The sequence below is a fragment of the Nycticebus coucang genome, chromosome 9 (assembly GCF_027406575.1).
Source record: "Nycticebus coucang isolate mNycCou1 chromosome 9, mNycCou1.pri, whole genome shotgun sequence".
Taxonomy (NCBI): Eukaryota; Metazoa; Chordata; class Mammalia; order Primates; family Lorisidae; genus Nycticebus; species Nycticebus coucang.
Genome location: NC_069788.1, coordinates 39,208,077 through 39,234,186, shown reverse-complemented (window position 1 = coordinate 39,234,186; position 26,110 = coordinate 39,208,077). Strand labels below are relative to the sequence as shown.

Here is a 26,110-nt window from a genome sequence, read left to right as displayed (position 1 = left end):
TATGAACTAAGACAGTGATAACAGTTGCATAATACTATGAATGCACTAAAAGGCACTAAGTTATACACATTAAAATGGTAAACTTTATGTTGTGAATTTTATGTCAATTTTTTTATTAATTTTTTTTTATTAAATCATAGCTGTGTACATTAGTATGATCATGGGGCACCATACACTTGGTTCATAGACCGTTTGACACATTTTCCTCACACTAGTTAACATAGCTTTCCTGGCATTTTCTTAGTTATTTTGCTAAGACCTTTATTTTTTAAGAGCTATGGGAAGCTTGAATACAATAACACATTTGAACTTTTCAACATAGGGTCTTTCAAAATTTATGCCCAATAAATACTGACATATGGACATCTCCCAACTGGGCTTTAAGACAGCCTCCTCTTCCCATTGGTCAGGGGAAGTCGCATCTGCTCAGCAACCCTCTCCCATTGGCTGGATCCTTGGTTTGCAAGATGACATGGGTCTTCCAGGCAATGTAGCGGGGCTGGAGGAAGTAGGGGATTTATGGGTAAAGCTCTAGTTAGGGTTCTGGGTCTCCACGACCTGACTGAATCTGTTCAAGCATTTATTTCAAAGGACAGACTTTGGGTTGGTGGGAAAGGTCAGAAGTAGGCATTAAGTGGGGCTAACTTACAGCCCTGCCCCTAACTTTTGTGCCGCCTTAGGTCAAGTGCCTTCTGGATAACGCCTACTGCTGGGATAAAATGGAAGTGAGGACCCAGGGATCACAGTATCTGTGATTCAAGGGCCCGAGGAACGCACAGAGGGAGGCACTGCCCTTGTCCCCACAGAGACCACTCCATGGCTGACCTGCAGCCGCGAAGGCCCCACCTCGCATGGCCCCAGGCCCCCACCATCTTCCCAGCAGGTGGTGCTCACCGTCCAAAAGCTTCCCCAGAAACCCCGCATTCCACGGATCCAGGAGGGCCCTGCCCCAACTCCTGCCTAGGAAGGCGGGTGTTGGACCCTCAGAAGTCATGGAACTTTCTGGAAGGTCCAGGGCTCCGCCCCTCACAGTCAGCCAGGGGGCGGGGAAGAGCCTCTGGAGGCGGGCCGGGGGTGTGGCAATTGGGTGTGGCTAACGTTGCAGGAGGAGCCGTTGTCAGTTATTTTCCCGAAGGTGGGCGCACGCAGGCTTCGTGTCTTTTCTTCGAGATGCCTCTGGGCTGACTTACAGTTGACCAATTGGCTGATGGGGATGCCCCAGGAGGATCAGAGTTGCCGTGAGGATGCAGGACACCCTTGAGGCGTGGGGTGTGGAGAACCGGGGTGCCCTTTCCCTCACCCCACATGGGTTTCAGAAGGGCCAGATGAAGTGCTCCCGCTCACCCGCGTTGCCCTCCCCAGTAGTGTCCGTGAGCCAGCAGGGGATGGGCGGCTTAGCAGGAGTCCAGGGCTTGTCCAGGCCTCACTTGCCTGGAGCCTCACCTCTCGGGCTTCTCCCCTCTGTTCCCTTCACCTCTCTATTTTCTCTTCTCATGGAAGGAGGATTCCGTTTCCCACCCCCAAGGAGGAGAGTCTCTCGAGTGCTGTGAAAAGAACCCTGAACTTCTAGGACAAGTACGTGCCTGCCCAGCCCTTCCCAGGCCTCGCTGAGTTGCAGAGTTGCAGCGTGCCGGTATTTTCCTGTTCAGCCTCCTTCTCAACCCTGCATCGCCCCTCCCTCCCTCCTCTTGTCATTGGTGAAGATTTGGGGTGGGTGGAACTCCACACCTGCGATCTAAACACCTCATTGTCTAGTCCAGGAGCTCCTCATGTGTGAGCGTGGGAAACACACTCCACTCTTTGTGAGTTTGTCCTCTCTTTATGAAAAGTGACCAAATTATGTGTAATTCAGAATTCTTGAGCATATGGGAGTGGTCATGTGAATGTCTTTTGAAAACAGATGGGTCACAGTAACAGTGATTTCGTTTTCCCTGCTGCTGTCTTTCTTCGTGTCAAGTTTCTTCTAATTTTTTTTTTTTTTTCACAGAAATGATTACTGCCCATGATCATCAGGCAAGCTATAACAGAACATGGAAGCAGTCTGTCCACACGACCATTGTCTAGGAACTGGGAAGCACCCTTCAGGAGGTTGAGTCCGTGGGACTTTGCCCAGGCTTCCCAGCCTTGCCTGAGCTTTAGCTTTCTGGAAAAGGATCTGCTAGTAGGATCTGGGACTTTGGGTACCTGCACCACACCCCAGAATATCCTGTACTGTACCTTCAGGGAGGAGGTTTGAACTACCGGCAGCAAGAGACAAGTCCAGCCCTCACAGGTCTAAGTTCCCTGGGAGGTCAGGGACCACATGGTTCCTTAAGTGGAGAGACCTGGCTGTGAGCTGGAATCCTACTCTGAGCTTTAAAGCCAGTAAAGAGGAAATGAGTCTCCTCCCTTAATCACTCTTCTTTCTCCTTTTTTGTCCCAGAGCTCAGCTCTGATCCAAAGGTTTTTCCATTTACCATCAACATGGGAACTTGGCTCTTCACATGGCTGTGTTCTCCTTCTTTTGTGCATTATCTCTTTCCTTAAAACTGCTCTTCTGCGAAAGGCCTGTGGGGTTCAAGGAGCTTGGTCAATCACCCAGGCACCAGTGAAGTCCCTTATACCTCAGGGAAGAGTGGCAAAATTAAATAAAGACTTCATGTTATTCTTTATTGCCTAGATGTGTGATTGGTGTGCTGATTAGAAGAAAAGATCTGGATCTTGTTTTTCCTTCCCTCCCAAACCAGGTGTATTTTTGTTTATGCTAGGGAGATGAGCAATGAGGAAGACTGTTTCTAAGGGGTGGCCTTAGTCCCCCCACCTTCCCCTTTGAATGATGCCCTTTATTAACTTAGATAAGACCCTGGAACCAGTGTAGTAAATGCCTGGCAGAATTTTCTCTGATTATTTACATTGTCATAGAGCAGAAGCTAAAGGAACGAATTTATCTACCTGGATGGCAGGTCATTCAAAAGGATATGAGAAGGGGTAAATAGAGATTCATATATTGAGGTCCTAGAATTTTATTAGGTACTGTTATTATAACTTTTGTTCTTCAGTCCTTGAGTGAGAGTAAAGGGAGACTTATTAGAGAACAAATTGCTAGTGGCAGGGTGGTAGTATCTTCATTCAAGTGTGAAGAGAGTGATGTTGTCCCATTATGGTCCTGTGCCATGCATGTAGGAAGTGGTGAGAAACTTTCCTGGAACTGTAAATTGTCAGTGAAAGTCATAGGAGAACCAACATCCACTTACCGTGATGTTGCCTAATGTCCTCTGTTCCCTTCTCGCTTTCCTTCTGTCATGGAGACCAGAACTGATGTGGTGAGACAATAATGGACATCCCTAACATTTACTGGCAGGGACCCTGGCTGGCTGTTTTTCAATCCTATTGGTGATCATATAATATCACCACTGATTATGACTGTTGGGTCTTTTAAGGAGCAGGAATGATGGGAGTCTGTACAAACCTAGAGCTAAAATCAAGTAATGAACTCTGGAAAACAGGGCATGAGAATACCTTATGTGTTCTCTTTCTTCCTGGGAGGATTTATGACTTAAAACTATGCAATAATTTGTAATTGGAACAATACTGCCTAGTAGGGATAATTGATGAGCAGAGGAGGGAATATTTGGAGACTTGATCTTTTCTGGCCCTGAGACATAGGGCCTAATATGCATATAATGATTGTTAATGTCCTGTAATGTGTGTTATCAGTGATCCATTACGTTAATCATCATCTGCTGGTGACTTCTCAAATCCTACAGGTTATTTGTGTGTCTATATCGAGCTATTTAATTTACAAATACAGGAATTATTTGAGGTAGGTAGATACCATAGCCATCTTACACTTGAAGGTACTGAAACCAGGAAGAAAACTCAACTCGCTTGAAAGAGGTGGTGTGCAGTGTGCTTGCCCCTGGGACGGGAACCGCCCGTCCATGCAGTTGTACTTCCTCAGGGCCCTCCATCTTACTCCTTCCTGCTATCCAACACCCCACACTTTACAACCAATAACAGTGACGTGGGAATTGTTTAATGCATAATTTGTCAGGACAAATTTTAAGGACCTTAAGAAAAGCCTTTTTATTTCTCACCATATGAAACATTGGGACAGGCACAGAAAAATCGCTAAAAGTTTGTTAATACATTTCTCCATTACTTTTTAATGTTAGGCTTACTCTTTAAACCTCATTGCTCATGTCATGATTCCTTCTAGAAAAGTCACTGAAATTCTAAAGTCCCTTATTATTCCTTAGGTCACTTAATAGCAATTCGAGTTTTTGTGGGATTACTGAGCTTTTCCCCCAACTAGTTGTATGACTTATAGCAGGCTACTTAACCTTTGTGTGATACAGTTTTCTCAGTTGTAAAATGAATGATCTAATTCTTATGTTAGAGGGATGGGTGAGGCTTTGAGGAATAATACATATTAAAAATATGAGATGCTTACCACAGTGTTTGGTAAATAATAAGAGTTCCCTCTATTGTTTGGACAGTTCTTCATATTCTGCTAAGAGCTTTCCTATTCATGCTTCCTGATAACCAAAAAGAGAAAGAGTCCTGAATCCTATCCTCTTGACTTCTCTTCTCCCTAGCTGGTTCAAGGCTAATCTAGATTTCTTGACATTTTCTGGAAAATTCTGACCCTCTGTGCAATAGCCTCCCTCCCAAAGAGACTGCATATAACCGATTAATGCATCTGGAAGTACTGGGGCTCATCACCTTCAGCCATTCTCCATCTATATAGTCTCCATCCATCCCCTTATGGAGACCTGGAAGAGAAAGTGGATCTGATAAATGGGGCTGTGTCCCAAAGCCTCCAGTATTCATGAAGAAGCCAGTCCTTTCTTCCTTTACTAACTCTTAAAACATAGCTATAGACATAGCCAAGATTTCCCAATGCACCTCTACTCCTACATGGTAGAGAAGGATCAGGAGTCTTTGTCTTCCCACAGGAAAGAACTAGAACCTTAAAGCAGAGAGCACAAACTCTGGAATCCTGAAAATGACCACACTCCTAATTGAGCCCTACTTGCCTCCTGGCTTCATAAGGCAGAGGGCCCAAAAGGACACTCCAAGTGGAGGCCTACCCCAGGACTCTGCTCCTTTCCCTCCTCTAGATGTAGACGGTGGGTGTGCTGGATCCATACTCTAGTCCTAACAGCTGTGTTACTGCAACCAGACTCTTCTGATTTCCCCCCTCTCTAATTATCTTTGCCTGGACCTCTCTCATTCCTTCTTCCCCACTTAGCCAACAATGGACAACAGTCTCTGATTCCTGTCCCAGCTAGATTGGCACAGGAGGGCTGAGAGAGCTTCATGTCCATGGAGAATTCACTGGGGTCCTGTGCCCTTTGCTTACATTTCCCAGGCCTAACTCGCCTTCTCCTTGTGTGGATATTTTCTTTCCTAGCTCTGGACTATCTTCTCAGCCTCATATCCTGCCCTCTTCCCTGCTATGGCAGCCAGCCATCAGGGTAATGAGTGTGGGTGTGGTGTGAAGGAAACTCTAGTTCTGAGATCAGAAGATTTAAAGTTTGAGACCCAATTCTGCCCCATAAGTTCCATAAGAATTTATGGAACTTTTGATCAACTTTTGATCATCAGTATGAAAAATCTGTATAGTGGAGAAAATGTTTTTGTAAAGAATACAAGGAAGAATAATCCATGCTAAAGAAATTTTTGGAACACTGTGATGCAGTACAATCTTTTTGAGTCTGCTGCTGACTTTGTCTATCTCTACATAAAAATGTCTCCAGTTATATTCCTTTTCAACCATTCTGCAGACAAGGCTGGGTGCAGAAGGGAAGGAACCCCAAAGGTCAGGTGCTCCTTTCTAAGTCTCTTCCATCTTTGGAGTAGAAAGCAAAGTTGGTACCTTGCTCTTGTACACTCATGCCTGGAACAGTCCCTCATGCCAAGAAAAGTCCCAGTCTCTATTTCCCTCACAGGTCAAGGCTGAACTAACCCAAGGCTCTTCCCATGATTCCTCAGAAAGTAGAATCTCACCAGGACTCTTAAAAGTATAAGGACCAAGGAAAATTGTGCCCTTGCATTTTATTGCTTTTGAGGTCCTTCCTAACTCCTCCCAGACCCAAGATGACCCACAGTCTTTCCCATTTACCTGCAATATGGAAGCCAGCCTCTTCATGTGGATCAGGCAGCCCATCCCCAACAACATGTACTGGGGTACCCCGGCTATCCCTGAAGCAAGCTGTGAAGCATCAGATCTGTCCAAAGGCCTGTCAAGTCATGCACATCCAGCCAACCCTCTCTAACCTTGAGGTGGAATGAAACTGGTTCTCTAACATTCTTTTTTCATTTCTGTTGGGACTAGTGTGTTTATTCACAAGTAAAGACCAAATTGGGAGCCAATTTTATTCTTCCCCACTCAAGCAGGTGGATAGTGTCTAGGCTAGAGGGGGTCTGGGCCTGGATATTAAAGGAATGGCAGACAGGACTGGTCAGTGGGCTACCTGTGATCATCCCACGAGCCCAGGGGAAGTGCTCACCTCCTATCTCAAGTGGAGAACCTCTGGCCCACTTTCAGCTCTCTGAACAGAGCCAGGCTCTCACTGGGTGATTTGCCTGGCACCTGGCAGAGTCTTCCCATCCTAAAAGGGAAACAATCTGTTAACCAAAGGGATAAAGTAAACCAGTGGGAGGTTTTTTTGTGGTAGCATTTGTGTCGTTCCAGAGCGCTGGGTGTTAGATTTTGGTTATTAGGCCAATTCTGGAACAAGCATGAATGGTGAGCAAGGCGTGGGGAGTCCATGAATGAGGGGAAGAATAACCATCTTCATCCAGGTGGGAAGGTCTGAAATTTTTCAGACTTGCTATTGGGACAGCTGTGTGTCTCTGACGTAAAGCAGCATCAGGCAGCAGAGGTGACCACATGCCCCCTTCCCCTTTCCTGTCCCCTTCCATTCCTCTGTGTCATGGAGTCCGGCCCTGATTTGGCAAGGGAAGAGCAAACACGCTGAGATCTTCTCAGATCCAAGATCTGTACCTACTTTTTAACACTATTTTGACTACAACAATCTTTGGGATCTACCTCCTGTCTGGGCTCTGGGTTTATCATGAAGGCAAGAATGATAAAGTCACATGGGCCCACCAGGAATATATGAGTAGAGCCGTGACCATCAGGCCTTGGTCTGATGAGAGCACAGAGAGCCACTTCTTGCCTTGAGGGAATTCTGAGTTTCACTATACATGATTTTGCTTGTAATAATATTAATAGGCATTTGTATGGCTATTGAACCGAGAATTCTAATACCTATTAAGGGAGGCTGGAGAAGATGACCTCTGATACCTTTGTCAGCCCTGAGATTTCATGAGCCTAATATACCTTATAATATTATCATTAATATGATATAATTTTTAATAATGTTTTTAATGATGCATATCATTAATATGCATATCATTCATTAATAATAATGACTATTACCACTCTGCCTTTTCCAGTTAATATGTGATCTATATAACTACATAGCACTCCATAAGGGTACTTACTGAAGTCAGTATTTACCACTGATATTTTACCAAAAAGGAAACTATGGCTAGAAACAAATTCTCAACTCAGCTCCTGCCACTAAACAGCCCCTCACCTCTGTAACAAGTACACTTGCCTTGGGTTACTCAGCACCCGCCTGCTCTCTGCAACTGCCCCTCTTCTAGGCCTGCTTGTTTCCCTCCACCTCACCCTCCATGCCTCCTCACAAGCTTCTGGGACAGATAAAGGCTAAAGTTGCCTCTTTCAACCCCTGCTGGTCTAAGGACAGGATTCCATTCCCCAATAGTCCCGTGTTTGACCCAAAGCCAGTGACTTCCCTGTACCAGACCCTAATTTTCTCCTCTGTAAGATGAATCAAGATTTCAGAACTTAAAATTCAGTCAATTCTTCCAGTCAGCGGTGCCATCTTTGGCTATGTAGCCCTTGGAAAATCCATCTGTCTGTCTCTTCTTGGATAATGGTTTCCCCAGATGTGTAAGTTATCTTGAAATGAGTGAAAACAGACCCATCTTTGCATACCCAGAGATCTAAACACTGGCCTATGTTCTGGGCCTCAGGGAATGTGTGAGACCTTCAAGGGCATGCACAGTGTCTTTCACTGTGACTTTTATTTTCTCTCGATACTGGGTGTGGTACCAGGCATACAGCATGTCAGCAAAATCATGCTGAATGAACACAAATTAATTCCTCCACTTTTCTCAGTTTTTCTGCTGGGCTCAGTTTTCTGAAAGTCAAGGTTCACGTGTCAAGATTCAGGACTTTAATATGAAACCCAGATAACCTGCTTCTCAATCTGCTCAGTAGCTGTTTCTAAGCAAATATATTTCTCAATGTTCACCCAATTCTGTTCTTCACTAGCTGTGTGATTTTGGGCAGGTTATTTAACCCCTCTGCACCTTAGCTTCCTCAATGGGGATGATAATAATAATACCTATTTCATCATGTTGTTTTGATGATAAATTGAGATAATCTGTATAAAGCTCTTAAAACAGGGCATGGCATATAGGAAACTCAATAAATGGCAGCTATGATTATTAATTTAATTTTGCAATTCAATATCCATTTGAAAAATGGTAACCTTATGTTCAACTAATGAAGGCATAAGAAATTTCCTAAAATTACTCTGGGTAGGTAAGGCAACCAGCCCACCTGTGGTAGACAGGCAGAACTTTGTCCTCAAGAAATCCCCACAGGAATGGATGGGAAGAGCTTTACAGGGAACCTCAAGAAAAGAGCCTTGAGGACTAATGACTGTAACCACAGACTTAACTCTCTTCCTCATGGTAATATTTCTTCTCAAATATTGAGAAAGATACCTGTTTTTACCAGGCCATTCCAAGTGATGGAGGAAGTGGGCATGGAGCTCTGAGGTTTTACTTCATGAGGAAGTGGGAACAGTGTCTGACAGGTCAGCTAACAGGTAATAATCATGGTTTGGGGAACAGGGAACATGTTGGATGTAGCCTAGGAGATTCAAGGAACAAAAACTCAGCCATGCCGAGTATATCAATGTTAGGGTTGCTCCTGGGTATTCCAGGGATCACCAATGAACACGATACAGAGGTGGTCCAGAAGAAGAGGGGCGCATGCTTGTCTTTAACTAACCTGATGGGCAGTCTGGACAGAGGGGTTAGGGCCATGGGAGGCTGGTCAGTGGGCTTACTGGCTATGGACCAGATGGCTTTGGGAATCATGGAGACAGGTGAAGTTCCTGCTCCACTTTCTCATCAGTAGTGAACCAAGTATATAACTGCAAGTCCACCAACATCTCAGAAAGAACTAGATCATGAGCTCTTCCTTGCCCCAGCCCCAGACAGACTCTAGATAAGAGGTCCTCAACCCATGGGTCGCAACCCCTTTGTAACAATGAAAATACATCGCGGCATTAGGAAGGTTGAGAACTACTGCTCTAGAATGAAATGGTGGAGGAGGATACTGGCTCTGATCCACCAGGAGTAAGTTTAGCTGTTGGCTAAAGGGAAAAGAATATCAATTATCCCAATAAGAACAGGAAAGTCATGAGGGAAGAACCTGCAATCTGGGCCCACTTCCTCGGAGTCAGTGAGCAGAAGAAACATTTCAGGTGTTATCCAAAATGAGAACATGGGGAAAGTCACTGGACCTGTCATAAGATCCTAGATGGTTCTGCTGGGGATCACTGGATGGCCTTAGAGGTACAGGCCAGCTCCTCTCTGTGGTCTTGGTGAAGCATGTCAATTTTCCTCTGCTAGAAGCTTCAGGGAAGGGAGACCCATGAACCTTTTTGTAACTCTGACTGGCTGTGAGGTAGAGAACCTTAGTTGAGATGATGGAAGCTAAGAAACTAAGATCTCTGGTTTAAAAGCTAACAGCACAAATAAAATATTTAACCTGTAAAGGGGGCAATGCTCCTTTTAGATATTGAGGGAGTAATGTGCATGGGACTGATTCTATTATGTAAAGATGGAATCTCAGGGGCTCAACCAAAATGGTGTTTTATTTGTGAGAAGCCGTCTTATCACACAAATGTTTCTTGCTGTCAACTAAATCCCATGGAATAACTGGGCTTGAGAATTTAGATTTGATATTTAAAATTGCATGTTCAGGTTTTGGCTGCTGCCCACCAACAATCTTTTCTTTTGAGTAAGTGAGTCTATTTTTCCAGCAGCAGTTTGCAGAAATTTCAATGGCTGTAAGAACAGAGGAAGCTCCACCCAAGTAAAGCTCTGACACCTTCACTGCAGACATATTGAGAACAGAGAGAGGACACAGCAGTACTCAGGCTGGACTTAAGAGAAATCAGTACCTACAAACTTTGGAAGAAAAGTTACTTTCCATTTTGGAAGGGGGAAATCTGAGACAGTGCCTTTCCTCTTACCTGGTTGAAATTTATATCCTTTAAGAAAAAAAATGTGCCTAAAGTCTTTTGGAATATCAACATTGTAATGATGGAAAAATTAAAAAGAAAAGAATAAAAGAAACATTTTCTTTGAGAGAAACTTGAGAGATGTCATTATCAAGAATATAGAAAAGGTGGGGTTGAACTGTTTGTCAGAAAGCTTAATAAACAAAAGGCTCATGTTATAATAGCCATCTCACCTCCACCAAAAATTGGAAATCTAAAGACATCCCTCTATCAGGAAAGAGGATCTGGTTTGATAAGGGTTTTTAAATAAGAAGAGGTGAGAAGATGGGTTTGGTCACTGGAATAAGCTGGTGCGAGGCTTTCTATCTATCTTAAATGGGAGAAGTTACAGGCTCTCGGGGCTAGGAAAACAGATAAGACTGGAGACAGAAGCCTCATTAAATAAGGCACCTTTTAGGGGTCACCAAAAGGGGAGAAGAGATAACCACAGGGTGGTCTGGGAAGGGCAGTCTGAATCCAGGAGGAATTTTCCTGGCCATAGGAAGGAATATGTTATAAGCCAAGAAGGTCCAGGAAGGCCAGTGTGAGGTTAGAAGGAACCACTTAACAAAGGTGCTCTTGTCTGGAGTCAACAAGGGGGATTCTACCAGACTTGAGGCCAAATTAAGGGCTTCTAGGTTAGGCTGTAAGTTCGAGTACTTCAGTCAGAGTAAAATACATTCTGTAACAGGTTGAAGGAAGGAAGAAAAAGAACACGGGAGGCAATGTGGTGTCAGGGAAGGAACTAAGGCTTTGCGATCAGACTTACTCTGTAACCTTGGGCAAGTTACTTAACCCCTCAGAGCTTTTGTCCCTTCATTTGCAAAATGAACATAATTATATCTACCTTAAAAGGCTGTAGTGAAGATTCAATAAGAAATGTATGTGAAGGACCAAACACTGTACCTAGAAACTGTAGGTACTCAATAAGTGTTAGCTTCCTTCCCCTTTTGAAAACTATGCTTTCAAGCCAGTTGTCTAGAGCTACGCTGTGCGGTACAGTGGCCAGTACTAGCCACATGCGGCTCTCCAGAACTTTAAAGGTGGTTAGTCTGAACTGAGGTGACTCATACGTGTGAACTGTATACCAGATTTCTAAAACTTTGTACCACAAAGATTGTAAATTGCCTTATTAATAACTGTAGACCAATTACACGTTCAAATAATATTTTGGATACACTTGAGTTAAATGAAATATATGATTCAAAGTACTTTATCCTGTTTCTTGATTTAACGTAGCTAGCAGAAAATTGAAAATTACAGTATGGTTCACATTTTAGTCCTCTTGGACAGCACTGACCTAGACATTAGATAAACACAGGATTGGGAAAATCTGTTCCGGAAGCTCATTTCTTTCCATACATGGGGTTGGGTTTTGGTTTGTTCTTCTGTAGTTTCTCAGTAAAAGATCCTTTAGGAAAAAATGCCATAGGGCTCAACCAAAATGGGTGGAGGATGCTTGTGCACCCCTAGTGACCAGGCTCTGTAATAGCCTCAGCCCCAGAAAAAGTAGGTAGGGCTAGTATACCAGAGAATGGGCAGCCGGGGCAGCTGGGGTGGACTATTCCCTTCTCAACCTGGAGCATTCTAGATTCTTCCACCTTCCTTTACTCGGGGAGGAAGGCTTCAGACTCTCATTTCAGAAGATTCCCCTACCTTATATGTGAACTTGGCAGGAAGCAGGCTCCCACCAGGCAGTAACAAACACAGGTGCAAGAGAAAATGCCACTTCAAAGCCATCTTCAGAAAACCCCAGAGTTTTCAGAGAAACGAACAGCAGACATTCACAGACATGAGAATGTTCTTTTTTTTCTCCCTCCCAAGAAATGTGGTTGGTAGTTGTTTTTAAAACTGTACATTTTACTGTACATTTTTTAAGCAAAGGAGAAGATTGGCATTTATATTCTGACCACGGGGATGTAGCTGTCCAAAACGTCAGGTCAAAAGCATGACAAACAAGAGCAAGTACATATTGTGTCACGACAGAGCTCAGAGGCACTGATGAGCACAGACAGCAAGGTGGTTCCTCCCCTTCTGCTGTCCGCCACTTTCCCTCTGCATGTTTGAATCCAAAGACAAAACAAAAGTTGGTATTTGACACCGTTTCCACAGTGGCTACATTTTGAAAGGATGAATGGGAAATGCAGAGAGAGAAAAGAGAGGAGGAAAAGGGGGGAGGGAAAAGAGGAAGGGAAAGGTTTCCTTTCAAGTTATTAGATTCTCTGGGTGCCACCGTGAATGTGGAAGGGATGTGCTCTGGCATTGGGACTGGCCTGAAAAATCTTGCAGTCTTGGGAAAGATTAGCCTTGTATTATCATGAGAAGTCATCTCTTATGTCCCAACCTGAGCTACCTTCTTCAGGAACAAATAAGGGACAGACTTTGGACACAGAATTGCCCTAGTTAGGGTGAAGACAGAGTTACGGATCCCAAATATCATCTCCATGAGGTAGGTGGACTTGGCCTCTGCCCTTACCTGGTCACTAAGTCACTGTGTGACCTTGGGCAAGTTCCTGTACTGTGGGAGAGGGGCAGACAGGGTTAAGGAAGGATGATTACAAACATCTCCCCAAACTTCAAAACACTACCATTCTAAAAAGATTCAGTTTTCCCTCTCCAAGACCTGTGGAGGTCTCCCTCTGTGTCCAGTAAGGATAGGGACTGCTCCACCAGCTTGTACTCCTGGGTGTTACTGCTGGAAGCACTATCTAGAGCCATGAAGAGCTCATTATCTTTAGAACTGAAGGGAATTGGACACTTTCTAATAGAATCCCAGTATTTTGCAATTAGGAAACTAAGGTGGCAAGGGAGAAGAGGGTCTTGCCCACACTATTCAGCTGGCTATTCAATTCATGTAGCTCTGGACTCAAAGTCCCGGGTTCCTTCTGCACCCCACACTACTTCCTTAAGAGAAACCCTGTGTCACACCATATGCTTATGGGGAATTTGGCCTTCGCTTCCTAGAAAGAGAGACAAAAATTCCAAAGCAACTCCAGAAGTTAGGATCCCTCTAACCTCCAGAATGAAGCCTTTCTCCCTCCACACACATAAGAATCCTGGAAGTTACCCTTTCTGGTTGCAGCTGTGATGGGTGTGAGTGTCTGGTTTGAGGAGGAAAGGAAACTGGGGCAGCCATCACTCACCCCTCCCCGTGGGGGTTGTGGGCTTGGAGGGGAATAATGAGGGCTCTAGGCAGGGGCTCCGGAGTCTTCTCTCAAACAAGTGTGGAACCAGAATCTCTTCTCTGGTCACTTGGCAATTATCACCCACTACCAGGGCTCTGGCGCACCCTTTGTATGTACTGGAAACTCTCCGTTGTCCGTGTGAATGAAGAGGAGGACTCTGGGAAATGGAAAGTATTAATTAAGAAATAAAAACAACACTGGACCCCAAAGCACTCCAAAGCCGCTTGCTTGTAGGCTACATTTGTGAATAGAAAGGCGGGCTCTCGCCTTTCCAAACACTCAGGGCTCAGTCCGACATTTTAGCGAGTCCGCGTTCCCTGAGCACAACCCGGCTGGGTGGTGGGGAGGTGATGTGGGTGTTGGGGAATGGAGGAAGGGGGACAAGAGGCCGTTGACAGGGAGACGAAACTGTCCCTGGATGTAAACATCACCATGGAAACTCCAGAAAGACTTGCCAGTAAAGATTCTTTCCCCTTCTTCTCCCACCCTGCAAGGGGGGTAGGGAGGACGCCCACCCCCGGCTCACACCGTGCTCTCCATCACCCACTCGGAGCTGCCGAAAGTCCCCCGGGCCCCCACCAGGTCACTCTCCTCAAAGGGCAAGAGCATGCCATTGACAGAGAGGCTGCGTTTCGTCCAGATGTTCGAGACCCTCCGAGGGGGGCTGTAGCCACCAGGGGCGACGCCTCCTGCTGCCGCAGCCGCAAAGTCCCCCATGTCGAAGGAGTGGCTGCGTTTGGTCTTGCCCTCCAGGGGTAAGGGGAGCAAGCTCTTGGCCCGTGCTGCCGGGGGACCCAGCAGTGGCTCTCGGTCTGAGTGGTGGCCCCTGGCTGAGGTCCCAGACCCTCTCCCGGCTGGAGTCCTGGAGTCCAGCAGCTCCTCCTTTCTCTGACTCTTGAGGTCCAGGGAGGCAAAGGCCCCCATCAGGCGGTCAAGGTTGGGTTTGGGGCGGGTAGCAGGGGGTGGGAGCCTCCAGGGGCCCCGGCCCAGCCCCGCAGCCTCTCCGCTGCCCAGGGAGCTGGAAGAGGAAGAGTCGCTGCCGTGCACCAGGTTGGCACCGAAGTCCGCGCGCTCGCTGCGCACCACCACTTTGGGCGGGCCCTGCGGCGGGGCGGGCACGCTGCCCGGCGGCGGCGGGGCCCCGTTGGTCTGCGAGTACACGTTGCTCACGGCCGCAGCCATCTTGCTGGGTGCTTCGTGGTTGCAGACTTTGTAGCGCACCATGAGGATGACGATGAAGACCAGCAGCGTGGCCACGATGATGCCCCCAATGACCAGGATCATGGTGCCGCCCAGAATCTGGCTGTGCATGGACTGGCACTGTGGGTATTCAGCCTTGGTGAAGAACTGGGCGCAGCCCACAATGTTGGTGGCTGTGAGCGTTGTGGCTGTGTCGTCCCACATGGCCAGCACGCACAAGTCATAGCCAGTCCCTGACACCAAGTTGTTGACCACGAAGGCCTTGTTGGAGGCTGGTATCATCCTGGGAAGGGGATGACACAGATGGGCGGTGGGGTGGAAAGGCAGGGTGATGGAAAGAGGCCAGAGGCAGAAATAGACAGAGACAGACACAGGGATAGAGAGAAGGAGGCCATTCCAAGGAAGAGCACCAGAGGGGTGCAGAGACCCCAAGAGGGAGAGGCAGAGAGAAGGCGGAGGGGGCGGGGCAGTAGGCAGGCAGGTGACAGGAAATAGTGAAGAAGGATGTGGGAGTGGAGAGACCCCGGTCAGGGAACGGAGAGGTAGGTTGGGGTGGAAAGAAGGGAGAAAAGCATTCAGGGATGACGTGTTGCAGAGAGATGAGGACAGAGAAAGACACATGAGATGAGGTGACGAGAGAAGGGCCCAGGAGATAATAAAAGGCAGTGAGGATGAAGAGGAAGGGAGGAAGAAGGGAAAGTTCAAAGGAGAGGCAAGAGGTGTTGAGAGGTGGAGATAAAGAGAAGAAGGGGAGAGACTCAAGGAGAGGTGAGAGGGGACACGTGAGGAGGGCAAGGGAGAGACAGGCAGAGAGGTTAAAAGTGTGAAGAAGCAGAAATTATACAAAAAGACACTCCACCTCCCACCTCCCCCCATAGCTGCTCCAGATAGCCCCTCAGTGTCCGGGACCCGCAGAGTGACAGTCAAGTCAGCCCTAGCCCCTCTGCAGCCTGCCCCCCAGGGTCTGTCCAGCTCTTGTCCACTGAGATTCATCAGGACCGTACTCAACGCTTACTGAGCCCTCTCCCTGGGCCATTTGCTGTGCTGAGTCAGAGACCAGATCCTGCTCAGAGGAGCAAACTCTACCTTCATCTCCAAAGGGGAGGGACTTTTGCTGCTTGCAGACCGTGGGCAGGGGGTCTATGGAGAAGAGGACTGGAGGCAGGGGAGGTGGGCACACTGCTCAGAGGCAATGCTAGAGCCCAGGGGGCAGTTCTGCATCTCAGAAGGGAAGGATGACCCCTTCTCACAGCAATAGTAGGCTAGAGCCGTCCACGAGTCCTGGGGCAATAGTTTCTCTAGCCAGAAAGAGCTTGACTGCCCTCAGACCAGACCCTAGGGGAGGGCCTGACAGGGCAGCAGCCTCCTGACACTGGGGGCTGTCCTCTGTAGCCTGGGCCCCTCCTGCCTCACCCTGGATGCAAATCTCTTAAGATCCTTGTCAAGGCATCATGCCTTCTGCTATCTCCAGAGACGATGACTTTGTCACCTCCATAAATACTCCTGCAGAAATACTCACCTAGGCCTGAAAGTGCCATTCTGTAGCTTTCGTGGAAGCTCCTTTATTCCTCAAAGCTCCCCATTCTCCTATTACTTACTACCTGAGAATGAAAGGGTTCCATCAGCTCTTATGAACCCCTCAAACACCGAGCCAGGCAACTTAATTGAGATCTCAAATGTGAAATAGCAAAGTCTGAAATCCACCTAGGGACCCTACATGAATGATTGGAGCTGACAGCCAGATATCGATGTCCTGTCAGTGGGCGGCTCTGGAGGCTGCTGCCTCCCTCTGCACCATCCTGGCCCACTCAGCTGGGGAAGCTGTGCTGGAGGCAACTGAGCCCCCAAACCCATCCTGACCCCAGCACAGTGCTTAGAGCAGGAGGTGAGGCATGTGGGGCCTGTTAGGCCTATCCAAGGACTCCATAGCCACATTTTTACCTCGGTCTCAGGCTAGACCTGTGAGGGCAGTGACCAGTGCTCACATTTCACAGAGAAGGACAGGGCTGAAACTCAGAGAGGCTGATTTGTCACAGAGCTGGGACTGCTAGGAAGTGGTAGTTGGGACTTCTAAGACTAGCTTCTGGGTCCAAAGTTTGGGTGTGTTCCTTACCATGTAACAGATATGGGGGCATTTTTCCTCATTCAGTGAAAAGTCCACCTTGGCTGGTGGCTGGTCTACTACTCTCTCTTCTGGAACAGTGCTCAGAACCCTCTGTGAAAGACACTCCTACCTAGCAGGATCCCAGCCTGCTGGGACATCTGGTGGGCAGAGCCCAAGGAACCCTATGTGGCCAGTGCTGGAGGGGACACTTGAGTTCCCCAAGGCCTAGTTCCTTCCCCCTCAGGGCTAGTGATATAAATGGGAAAGGCAGGAGCTAAGCACACCAAGAACAGTGACAATAATAAGGGCAAACACCAGCTGGCCAATTGTGCCAGGCTCAGTTTTAAGTGTCCTAAGTCAACTTAGTCCTACAGCAACTCTCTGAAGGAGGCACCATCCTGATCCTCATTTTGCAGATGGGTAAACAGAGGTGCAGAGGTAACATGACAGAATCCAGCTCCAGACTGTAAATCACTGCACTCCACCACCTTGCTGGGGCATGAGCCATGTAAGAGCATATCCAGCTAAGGAGGGGATGGGCGTGTTTATTGAATGCCCATTACGTGACATGGGTTTCCACATTTATCACTAAATTTAATGCAGCCGCCTCAGGACACAGAAAATGCACTAGGAGCCCAGAGATTGTCTCAGTTGTTTAGCTGCCATCTCCTGGGAAGCAGACCCTCATGCTACTGCTGTCACCACTTTTACGAATAACAACAAAAGATGAAAAGTAGCTAATGTGAGGGTTTACTCGGTGCCAGGCATTATTTTGAGATATCTATGGGGATATCCTATTTAAAACTCCCAATAATTGTTGGAAGGTATTTACTATTACTGTCATTGCCACTTTTCAGATAAGAAACTGAGGCACAGATGACCAGCAGGCAGTTGCTCTAGGACTCTGCTTCTGACCACTGGACAATCTCACACACTGTCCCATCTTCCTGACCTTCCCTGGCAACTTTGGAGGGGACACTGCTTGCCAAGTCAAGGAAAATTGTAATGTGATGAAGCTACAGTTGGGCTGTGCTGCTAATGCAGGTATAATAGGCAAGGCTGATTGTTGGTAGGCTGCTGGCACCAGGGAGGAAGAATCAGGCTTAGAGAAGCATCCCACTGTATCCAGCCCATCAGAAACAAGGCCAGAGGAAAAAGCCTGCTTCCTGGAGTCAGATAAAGGGCAGGAAAGTAGCTGGCGGTCCCTCTGCCCCATGGGGTGTGTATGTACATCTAGGGGCAGGAGGGGTTGGCGGTTGGGGAAACTTCAAGAAAGCCAGAGTCAGCTGACTCAAAATAGCCCCAGCTGGCCCGGTCAAGTTTGCCTTTGCTAATAAAAATAAGAACCATGTCCACTGAGGGATTACCTTGTGCTGGGAAATTTACATGCATCATTTCATTTAACCTCACTCCCCAAGGAAGTTATTATCATTCCCAGTTAGAGAAAGAGGAAGCTAAACACTTTGCACTTCCCCTTGGGGGAATGATAACAGGGCTGAGGGGAGATGGGACCCATTGGGATTCAGAGCCCACACTTCTTAATCAAAAGCAAGACTGTTCCCTGCTCCAGGCAGCCAATGGACAACCTGCACGAGATAGCCATGTGAAATGGGCACTATTCAAACTATAGTGACTAAAATGGAATTCATCTGCACCTGTGTGTCCCTGTCCACCCCATCATGCCCCCATAAAAACCACACACTGATCCTCTAAGCTAGATCTGGGTGTATTAGATTGCCTCTCTCTTCCTGCCCTTGAACCATCACTCCGGCTAGTAGGCTGTACCGTCTGCATCCCCCACCTTCCAACCCACATGCGTGCTTTTGTTTAGGCTTGTCCATTTCTAGTCTGGATGGACACAGCAGCCCCAGACAGTGTGTCTACCTCAGGCTGTGCTCCCTGAAAATCCATTCTCAGCACTATCTCCAGAGGTCTCCACATAAAACACAGCTCTGGCCATGTCCCTGCCCATGAGGCACTCTCTAAGAGCTAGCCGTGATCTAGCAGAGACAGTCCCGGCTCCTTAGCTGGCTGCCCTCATGCTCTCATCCTCCCACCCACATGCCCTCTGACTTTGCCCACATTCTTAAAAACTTGCTCATGTAGGAAAATACCTTGGAATCAGCTGGGCCCTTCAAGGGCAGAAGGCATACTCCCAGAGAGATAATTAAAGACCTTATTTATAAAGGGACCAATTGCAAAGAGACAGATAGGGTTTGAGGGGCAATAGGGAAATATAATAACCCAGGATTAGTAGAGATTTAGCTGTTATCCCTCCCAACTCCCAGTCCCACACAGGAGAGAGGATCCTACAGGTCAGCATTGCTCACGGCATGGCCCACAGATTAGTGTTCCTGCTCACCGATTAGGTACAGAAACTGAAAGCAAGTATGATTTTTTTTTAAAGGAATTTGGCATTGGTTGTCATATTCAAATGCATGATGATATTTTTTTCTGATTATTTCTGTTATGTTCTTGCAAAAGCACTGGTCTGCAACAGACTGGGGAAAGACAAAACGGGGCCTTCCCCAGGATCAGCTGGAGGAGCACTGGCCTGGAGTAGGCTCTCCTAGACTCAGCCCCAATGACACTTTGCTGTGTGAGTTTTGGCTGGGTGGGGCTGTCCTCAGTGTCATAGGATGTTGGCGGCATCCCTGGCTTCCACCCACTAGATGCCAGAACACAGCCCCAGAGTGACGCCCAAAATGTCTCCTAAGATTGCCAAATGTCCTCTAGGGACAAAATTACTCCCTTTTTCCATTGAGACGTGTTGGTCCAGAGAATTTGGTTGAGGAACAGAATTTGGTTGAGGTTGCTGGGACAACCTCCCGGGGTGGGACACAGACAAGTAAGTAGGCCGACCTCACTTTCTTCTCTGCTGCAACCTTCTGCTGCTGTCCATGGCTGAACCCAACCAAAAGCCAAAGTTCATGGGCACACACTGGTCAGATGTCCAGGGTATACAGCAAGGTGGAGGAAGGGAGAGTAGATCCAAAGGACAAAAAGACAAGAAGACAGCCACTGCCTCAGCCATCGGGTCACACCCTCCCGGTGAAAAACACGTTCATGAAATCCTGAGAGGTTGTTTTCTATCATGTAAACTAGCAACAACTCTCTTAGGAGAAAACACGAATTTCTATTTTAAGTTGCTCCAATGTGTTAAATTTAATTAAGCTCACAAGCTCTAAAAGACAATTTGAAACAGCAACCCCAAGCACTTACCCAGGAAAAACAAAACGAGCATAAGTGGCTGCTTCTGACTTGTCTGTTTTTCTCTTCTTGCTAATACTTGCATGGCATTTGCTCCTTCCATTTAACACTAGCGAACAAATCTACAGCCCACAGCAGAGGTTGAGAGATCACAGGTGTGCGCTTGCTGTTCTCCTGTTTGCTCTGCAGGCCGCTCTCCACCCTTCCCCTGCCCTGCTGCACAGTGGGGAAATGCATTCGCTGGTTCCTTGCCTGGCCCTGGGTGCCTGTGCCCTCAGGCTGCCAGGAAGCCTTGGCCAATGGAAGCACTGGAGGGAGAGTCGGGAGAGACCACGTACCTCTGTCTCTTTTTCTTCAAGTGGCTCTCTCTGTCAGCTCCCGAGTCTCCTCTGTGACTCCAGCTCCAGTTGCTTTGTGACACCAGCTCCAGATCCATTCGGATCTTACTCCCTAGTCATATTGTCTTTTCCGTGCTCTTCCAGCCTTGGATGGGGTAGGCAGGTGCTAGGGCCTTCCTGCTGTTGCTAATCTCTATTTACCTCACCATAACCCAGGTCCCACACTGAATACTCTCCCTCAAAAGACCTAAAATGTTGTTTTATTTTTCTGACTGAATCATGAAGGACACGAGGAGGTAAAATTTCCATTGATGAGAATATTCTATTAATTTGTCATTATTTCCTTGCACTCTGGGGAAAATTATCATTACTTTATGACAGCAGCAGCAGCAGCACATCTTGGCTGTAGCTCGTGGAACACTTCTCCACCTTCCTGGGATCACTCATCAATCCCCAAATAAGCCAACTTGATCCCACTGCATACAGTGTCCCCAGTCTGGAAACATCATCTCTTTCTGTACCTGATGACATCGTCCTAAAGGACGTCTTCAAAGACTAATCACGTACTAGCGTCACCTTTGACTTCAGCAGAGCTGTCCCTTCTCTTCCTTCTCCCCAAACCTCCTCACCTCCGTGTTAGGGCCCTTCTTGAGGGGGAAAGTTTGTACTTGCCTTTCCCTTGAGGACAGAGACTGTGTCTTGTTGCTCCCCCTGTCTCTGCTGCCAATCATGATATCTGGCCTGAAGTCGATGCTGAGTAAACGTTTACCCTATGGTTGAGCAGTGAGTGAACAAGTGCTTTGTTAAATGTTAAGGTCTAAACAAATGTGAAGGGATTCTTACTTAAATGCAAAGGATAGATAATGGCAAATTCTTAGGCATGACTGGTCCTGAGATCTTTCTGGAGAGATGTACTTATAGATCCTTAAGGCTCACTGCAGGGGCTCCTGAAGACCTTTTATGGAAATATATATAGATATGTGTTTTAAGTGGGTGAGTGCAGGTGTGTACAAGAATGAATGTGTCTCTGCGTGCTGGAGAACATGTATGTGGGGTATGTCTATGTATCCAAGAAATACCATTTGTCAGCTGAATGTGTGGATCCTTGAGAGCATGTGTGTGTGTGTGTGTGTGTGTGTTGGGATGTGAGTGTTCCACTTACACAGAGCTGGGAGAGGTCCTGGTCTGAGGTAGTTTTTGTCACTGTTTTGTCCCTCTCCCACCCATCCCTGACCCCATTCCCCCAGAGGCTCTCATATCTCCTGATATTTGTAAGGTGACCCTCCTGCATGACTTTTCCCAAGCTACATTGACTCTTTCCTGATGTGACACAGTTTGCCCCCCATTAAAGGCATCTGGGGCCTGAGGCAACGGGAATGGGAGGGAGTCTAAGAGCTTCCTCCTGGGCCTGTGGCAAGGCCTCCAGCTGTCTGCCAAACCCACTCTCCCCTTCCGAGGCTTCCGTGGCCTCTCATTGCCTCTATGGCCTCCAGTTTAGTATATTCCCCAATCTCCCTTGCAGTTAGGTGTGCCCAAGAGAAAGAAAACGTGGAGGAGGCAGTGTGAGCCACCTCTAGGCCAAGCCTTCGAAAGACCTGGAGTGTCTTCCCCACACCTTCCTCCCTGGCTGCCTGCTGGACCCTGGTGTGGTGATGAAAACAAGGGCTGAGGGGTGTGGAAAACGGGTGTGTGAGGAGTGTCTCCAGCCTTACCTACCCTCCCCGGCCTGTGCTTCGGCCTCTACACATTGGCAACTGCCCACAACAACAGTTGCCTTTCTCAACTAGCACAGCCCACTGCAGATGAGAGAAGGTGAGTTTGAGAAGTTTTCATGTAGGCGTGTGTGTGTGTGTGTGTGTGTGTAAGAGGAAGAAAACAACACTGGTCAGCAAACACTGCCTCTTCTATCTGCATGGCTCCTGCAGCCTCCATCCTGCCCTCAGCTCCCCCAGTACCACCACTTTGTAGGCGCTCCATTCTCCCCTCTATTCATCAGTGATGGCACCACGGCTGCCCGCTGAGCCCAGCACTAAATTGGAAAGGCCATGTTGAGCGTCCTCACTCCAGCTCCCAGTCCCTGCATCCTCATTACTGGCTCTTCACAGAGCCACCAGCCTGCCAGCCTCTCCGGATGGCTGCCAGATCAACCATCACATGACAGGGCCTCATTAAACCAAAGCAAGTGGCCCTGACTCCCCAGCCTCTCCTCCTTCCCGCGAGCCCCCAAAGGGCCTGTTTGTGTCCACACAGAAGCTGCAAGGGCAGATGTGAGTGGCTGTTTTCAGTTTATTGAGTACTTACTATGGGACAGGCCCTGGACATGCAGGGTCTCTTGGATTCTGCACACTGGCTCTGTGAAGCGGGAATGATTATTCCCACATCACAGATGGAGAAACTGAGGCTCAGGCAGACAGGACACCTGTTCACGTTCACACAGCTGGAAAGTGTCCAAGCCAGTGCTGCCAGCCGGGCCTGCCAGTCTGCTGAAGATATCTTCCTGTCCCTGTCACTCTGAACTGAATCAAGCAGAAGCAGGTTTTAGCAGAAAGCAAGTCTCAGAGTCAGACAAACTGTTTGACAGCCGTTTAAAAAGAAAAAAATATGTATGACTTTACAATAACAACTAACATTTATTGAGCACTTACTACATGTCAAACTCTCTTCTGAGTATCCATATATTAACTAATTTAATCTGGGTAGCAACCCTATGAAGGAGGTACTGGTATATCCCCATCTTACAGATGAGGAAACTGAGCCTCAGAGGGGTTAAATGACTGAAGTCTCACAGAGAGGAGGTTTGTGCTCAGCCAAGATTTGAACCCAGCACTTTCCCATTTCCTCAGTTAATGCTCGTGATAGCCTTGACAAGCACCTTTAGTAATTATGCTACCCATTTTGGAGACAGTGGTTAACTGAACTGCCCTGGGATCCCATAGCTAATTAGGATCAGAGATGGGACTCCAATGAATGATGAGGATGGTCCCACCGCTTCAGAGCCTGCACCCATGGGAGGTCTGCAGGGAGTGAGGAGCCACATGGCTGCCTACAGCAAGCAGTTTCCAGGCAGAAGGAGCTGCCAGTACAAAGGCCTGGAGGCAGGAGCAGGGCTGAGGGGGACAGTGGGGGGACAGAGGGACAGAAAGAGGTCGGTAGGAAATGAGGCAGGTCACTCACGGAGGTAGATGCCAGAAGCCAGATTCTGGAGGGCTTTCGAATATGTTCACCCCTGTGTTCCAAGTCTGAGGATTAGTTGCTGGGGCCAATGCTGAGAAGGATTCTGAGGCTGTGTTCCAACTCAGTGGGACAGAGTAATATAGGTCTGGAAGAACCTGTGTCTTACAGTTTCTATCTCTGGCCTAGGGATCAGAGTAGTTAGAATTACCACTGTCCAAGTTGTAGAGTCCCCTCTGCCAGGGACCGGTGCCAAACGGTATCCTTCCCTAACACATGCCCTGAGTAACAAGGAGGGAAGGCATATGGCTACTCTTTAGAACAGGATATCGTGGAGCTGGTATGATTTAGGAAGAGCACCAAGGATCAAAAGTGTCTTATCAACTTCCAAGTCAGGGCCAGTGGCCAAGAGTCGGGGGCCAGAGGCTTGGGGCTGGGACCCTGGACCTGTCCCTGCTCTTCTGCCTTTGCCGCTCCTGAGAACATGGGGCTTCCCTGAGGCACCCCTGCCTTACTGGGAGTTACTTCACCCTGTCAGCCATTGAAGGAGCCGAGTACCTTTCAATATGGCTGAGAACATGAGGCAGAGTGTACCACCGGGCGACTGAATCCTCTGGTGTCCCCAGATATCCACGCCCACAGCCCTCAGAATGGCCGACACAGGTGGGCATAAGCCTCTATTGAATCGAGGCATCTTCCCTTGCCTCCTCTTCCAGCCTTATCTCTGCAAGCAGTCAGAGGGACCCTGTCCTTCCTCTGCCCAACCCCACACCCACACCCAGGGAAACCTGTCTCACGTAGTCAGAGTCTGCCTGTGGTCCGCGGACCTGACACAATCTCCCCCTCACCTCTCTCATTTCCTCTCCCCTACTCCCTCTTGCTCAACCTGAGGTCCCTGCTGCTCCTTGAACTTGGCAAGGGGTGCCTACCTCAGGGCCTTTGCCTATGCCCAGATACTCTTCTCCAGATATCTACGTGTTCAGTCTCCTGCCTCTCTAAGTCTCTGCTCCGATGCTGTGTTCTGCGGTGCCACCCTAACCATCCTGTTTAACACTGTAGCCTCCCCAAGCCTCTTACTCAGCTCCTTTTTTCCCTGTTGTATTTTTATTGCCTATTGCATTTTATTTTAAATGTAGTTTACGTATTGTGCTTACTATTAGCTGTCCACCTTCCTCTCCTTCCACCTCAGCTCCCTGAAGTCAGGATTATTTTGTCAGTATTGTTTAGCTAGAACAACATTGGGCACGTAGTAGGCCCTTGACAACATTTGTTAGATTGGTAAATAAAATGAGTGTTCTATATCTGTACTGCCCAATACAGTAGCTGCCTGTGAACATTTAAATTTAACTCCAAATTAATTAAAAGTAAATAGAACTAAAAATTCAGTTACTGAGTCATACCAGCCAGATTGCAAGTGTTCCTTAGTTACACGTGGCTAGTGGCTAACATACACTGTGGAACATTTCCATCATCACAAGACATTTCTATTGGATGGTGCTGTTCTAGAACAGGCTGAATAGCCCTGTCCATGTGTCCCAACAGGTGGCATCAAAACTGTCATTTTCTATGTAAGCTCTGACATACCGAACAGGTGAGCCAGTCCAAGGATATTGTACAGCTCATGCCAAGACATGATTTGGTTTTGGAGGCTTCAACCCAGGCCTTTACACTGTTCTCTGTCCCCTCTGAGGGTCTGAGATTTCATCCCTTCTTTTTGGTTCTTCCAGCTTCCCTCCACCCCTAGGACCTCCGGGTACAGCATGCTCTCTGTGGGGGGCTTGGCTTAAGCAGAACATGCCCCTGGGAATGTTCTCTCTGCCTCACACTCTCAGCCTGTACCCCAGCTCTTCCCAGGTCTCAGTCCCACTGGCAGAGCTGCCTCCCCTTCCCCGGGCCCCTCAGACAGGGCCAGTCCTTGCCAGAGTGGGACTTCGGGCTCCCTCTGGTCCTTTGTTTCTATACCATTACATTTGCAATGCATTTCCATTAAGAAGAATCTCCGATAATCCAAAACAGAGCTAGAGGCCAACCCTCCCAGGAATAGCTACCATTAGCAATGGAAGCTGAAGAGGCAGCAGAGTGCAGTGCTTATGGGTACAGACCCTGCAGGTGGACTGCAGGGTTCAAGTCCTGGTTCTGCCACTTAAACTGTAATACCTTAACTTGGGCAAGTCTCTTAACCTCTCTGTGTGTCTTAGTTTCTTAGAAATATCCTATTTCTGTAAAATGGAGCATTCATAATCTCTGCCTTATAGGGTTGTTATGAGGATTCAATGAATCATAAAGTATAAAGCACCCAGGTGAGTGTCCAGCACACAGTAAGCTCCGCATTGAGGGTCTGTTACAGAAAGGGGGTGGGCAGTGTTTAACCCACTGAGCCCAAAAGGCATTTCTCTCAGATAGTGGACATCTAGGGGGATTTGTGGCAGGCAACATACAAGTTAGAATCTGGGCAGATTGGGTAGTACCTGACCCTGGCTGGGCTGGCAGGGAGATATCTTGGCTTCAACATTTGAACACTTG

The 26,110-nt window shown here is 47.7% G+C and overlaps 1 protein-coding gene across 1 annotated transcript in view; it reads right to left on the bottom strand.

The window, feature by feature from the left end:
- Positions 1 to 13,771: 13,771 nt before the first annotated feature.
- LRFN2 (leucine rich repeat and fibronectin type III domain containing 2) overlaps positions 13,772 to 26,110 on the bottom strand; it is a 181,056-nt gene continuing 168,717 nt past the window's right edge. The window contains exon 3 of the mRNA XM_053602568.1: positions 13,772 to 15,047. Within this exon, the coding sequence (XP_053458543.1) occupies positions 14,087 to 15,047 (961 nt within the window). The 3' untranslated portion in view covers positions 13,772 to 14,086. The remainder of the gene's footprint in view (positions 15,048 to 26,110) is intronic.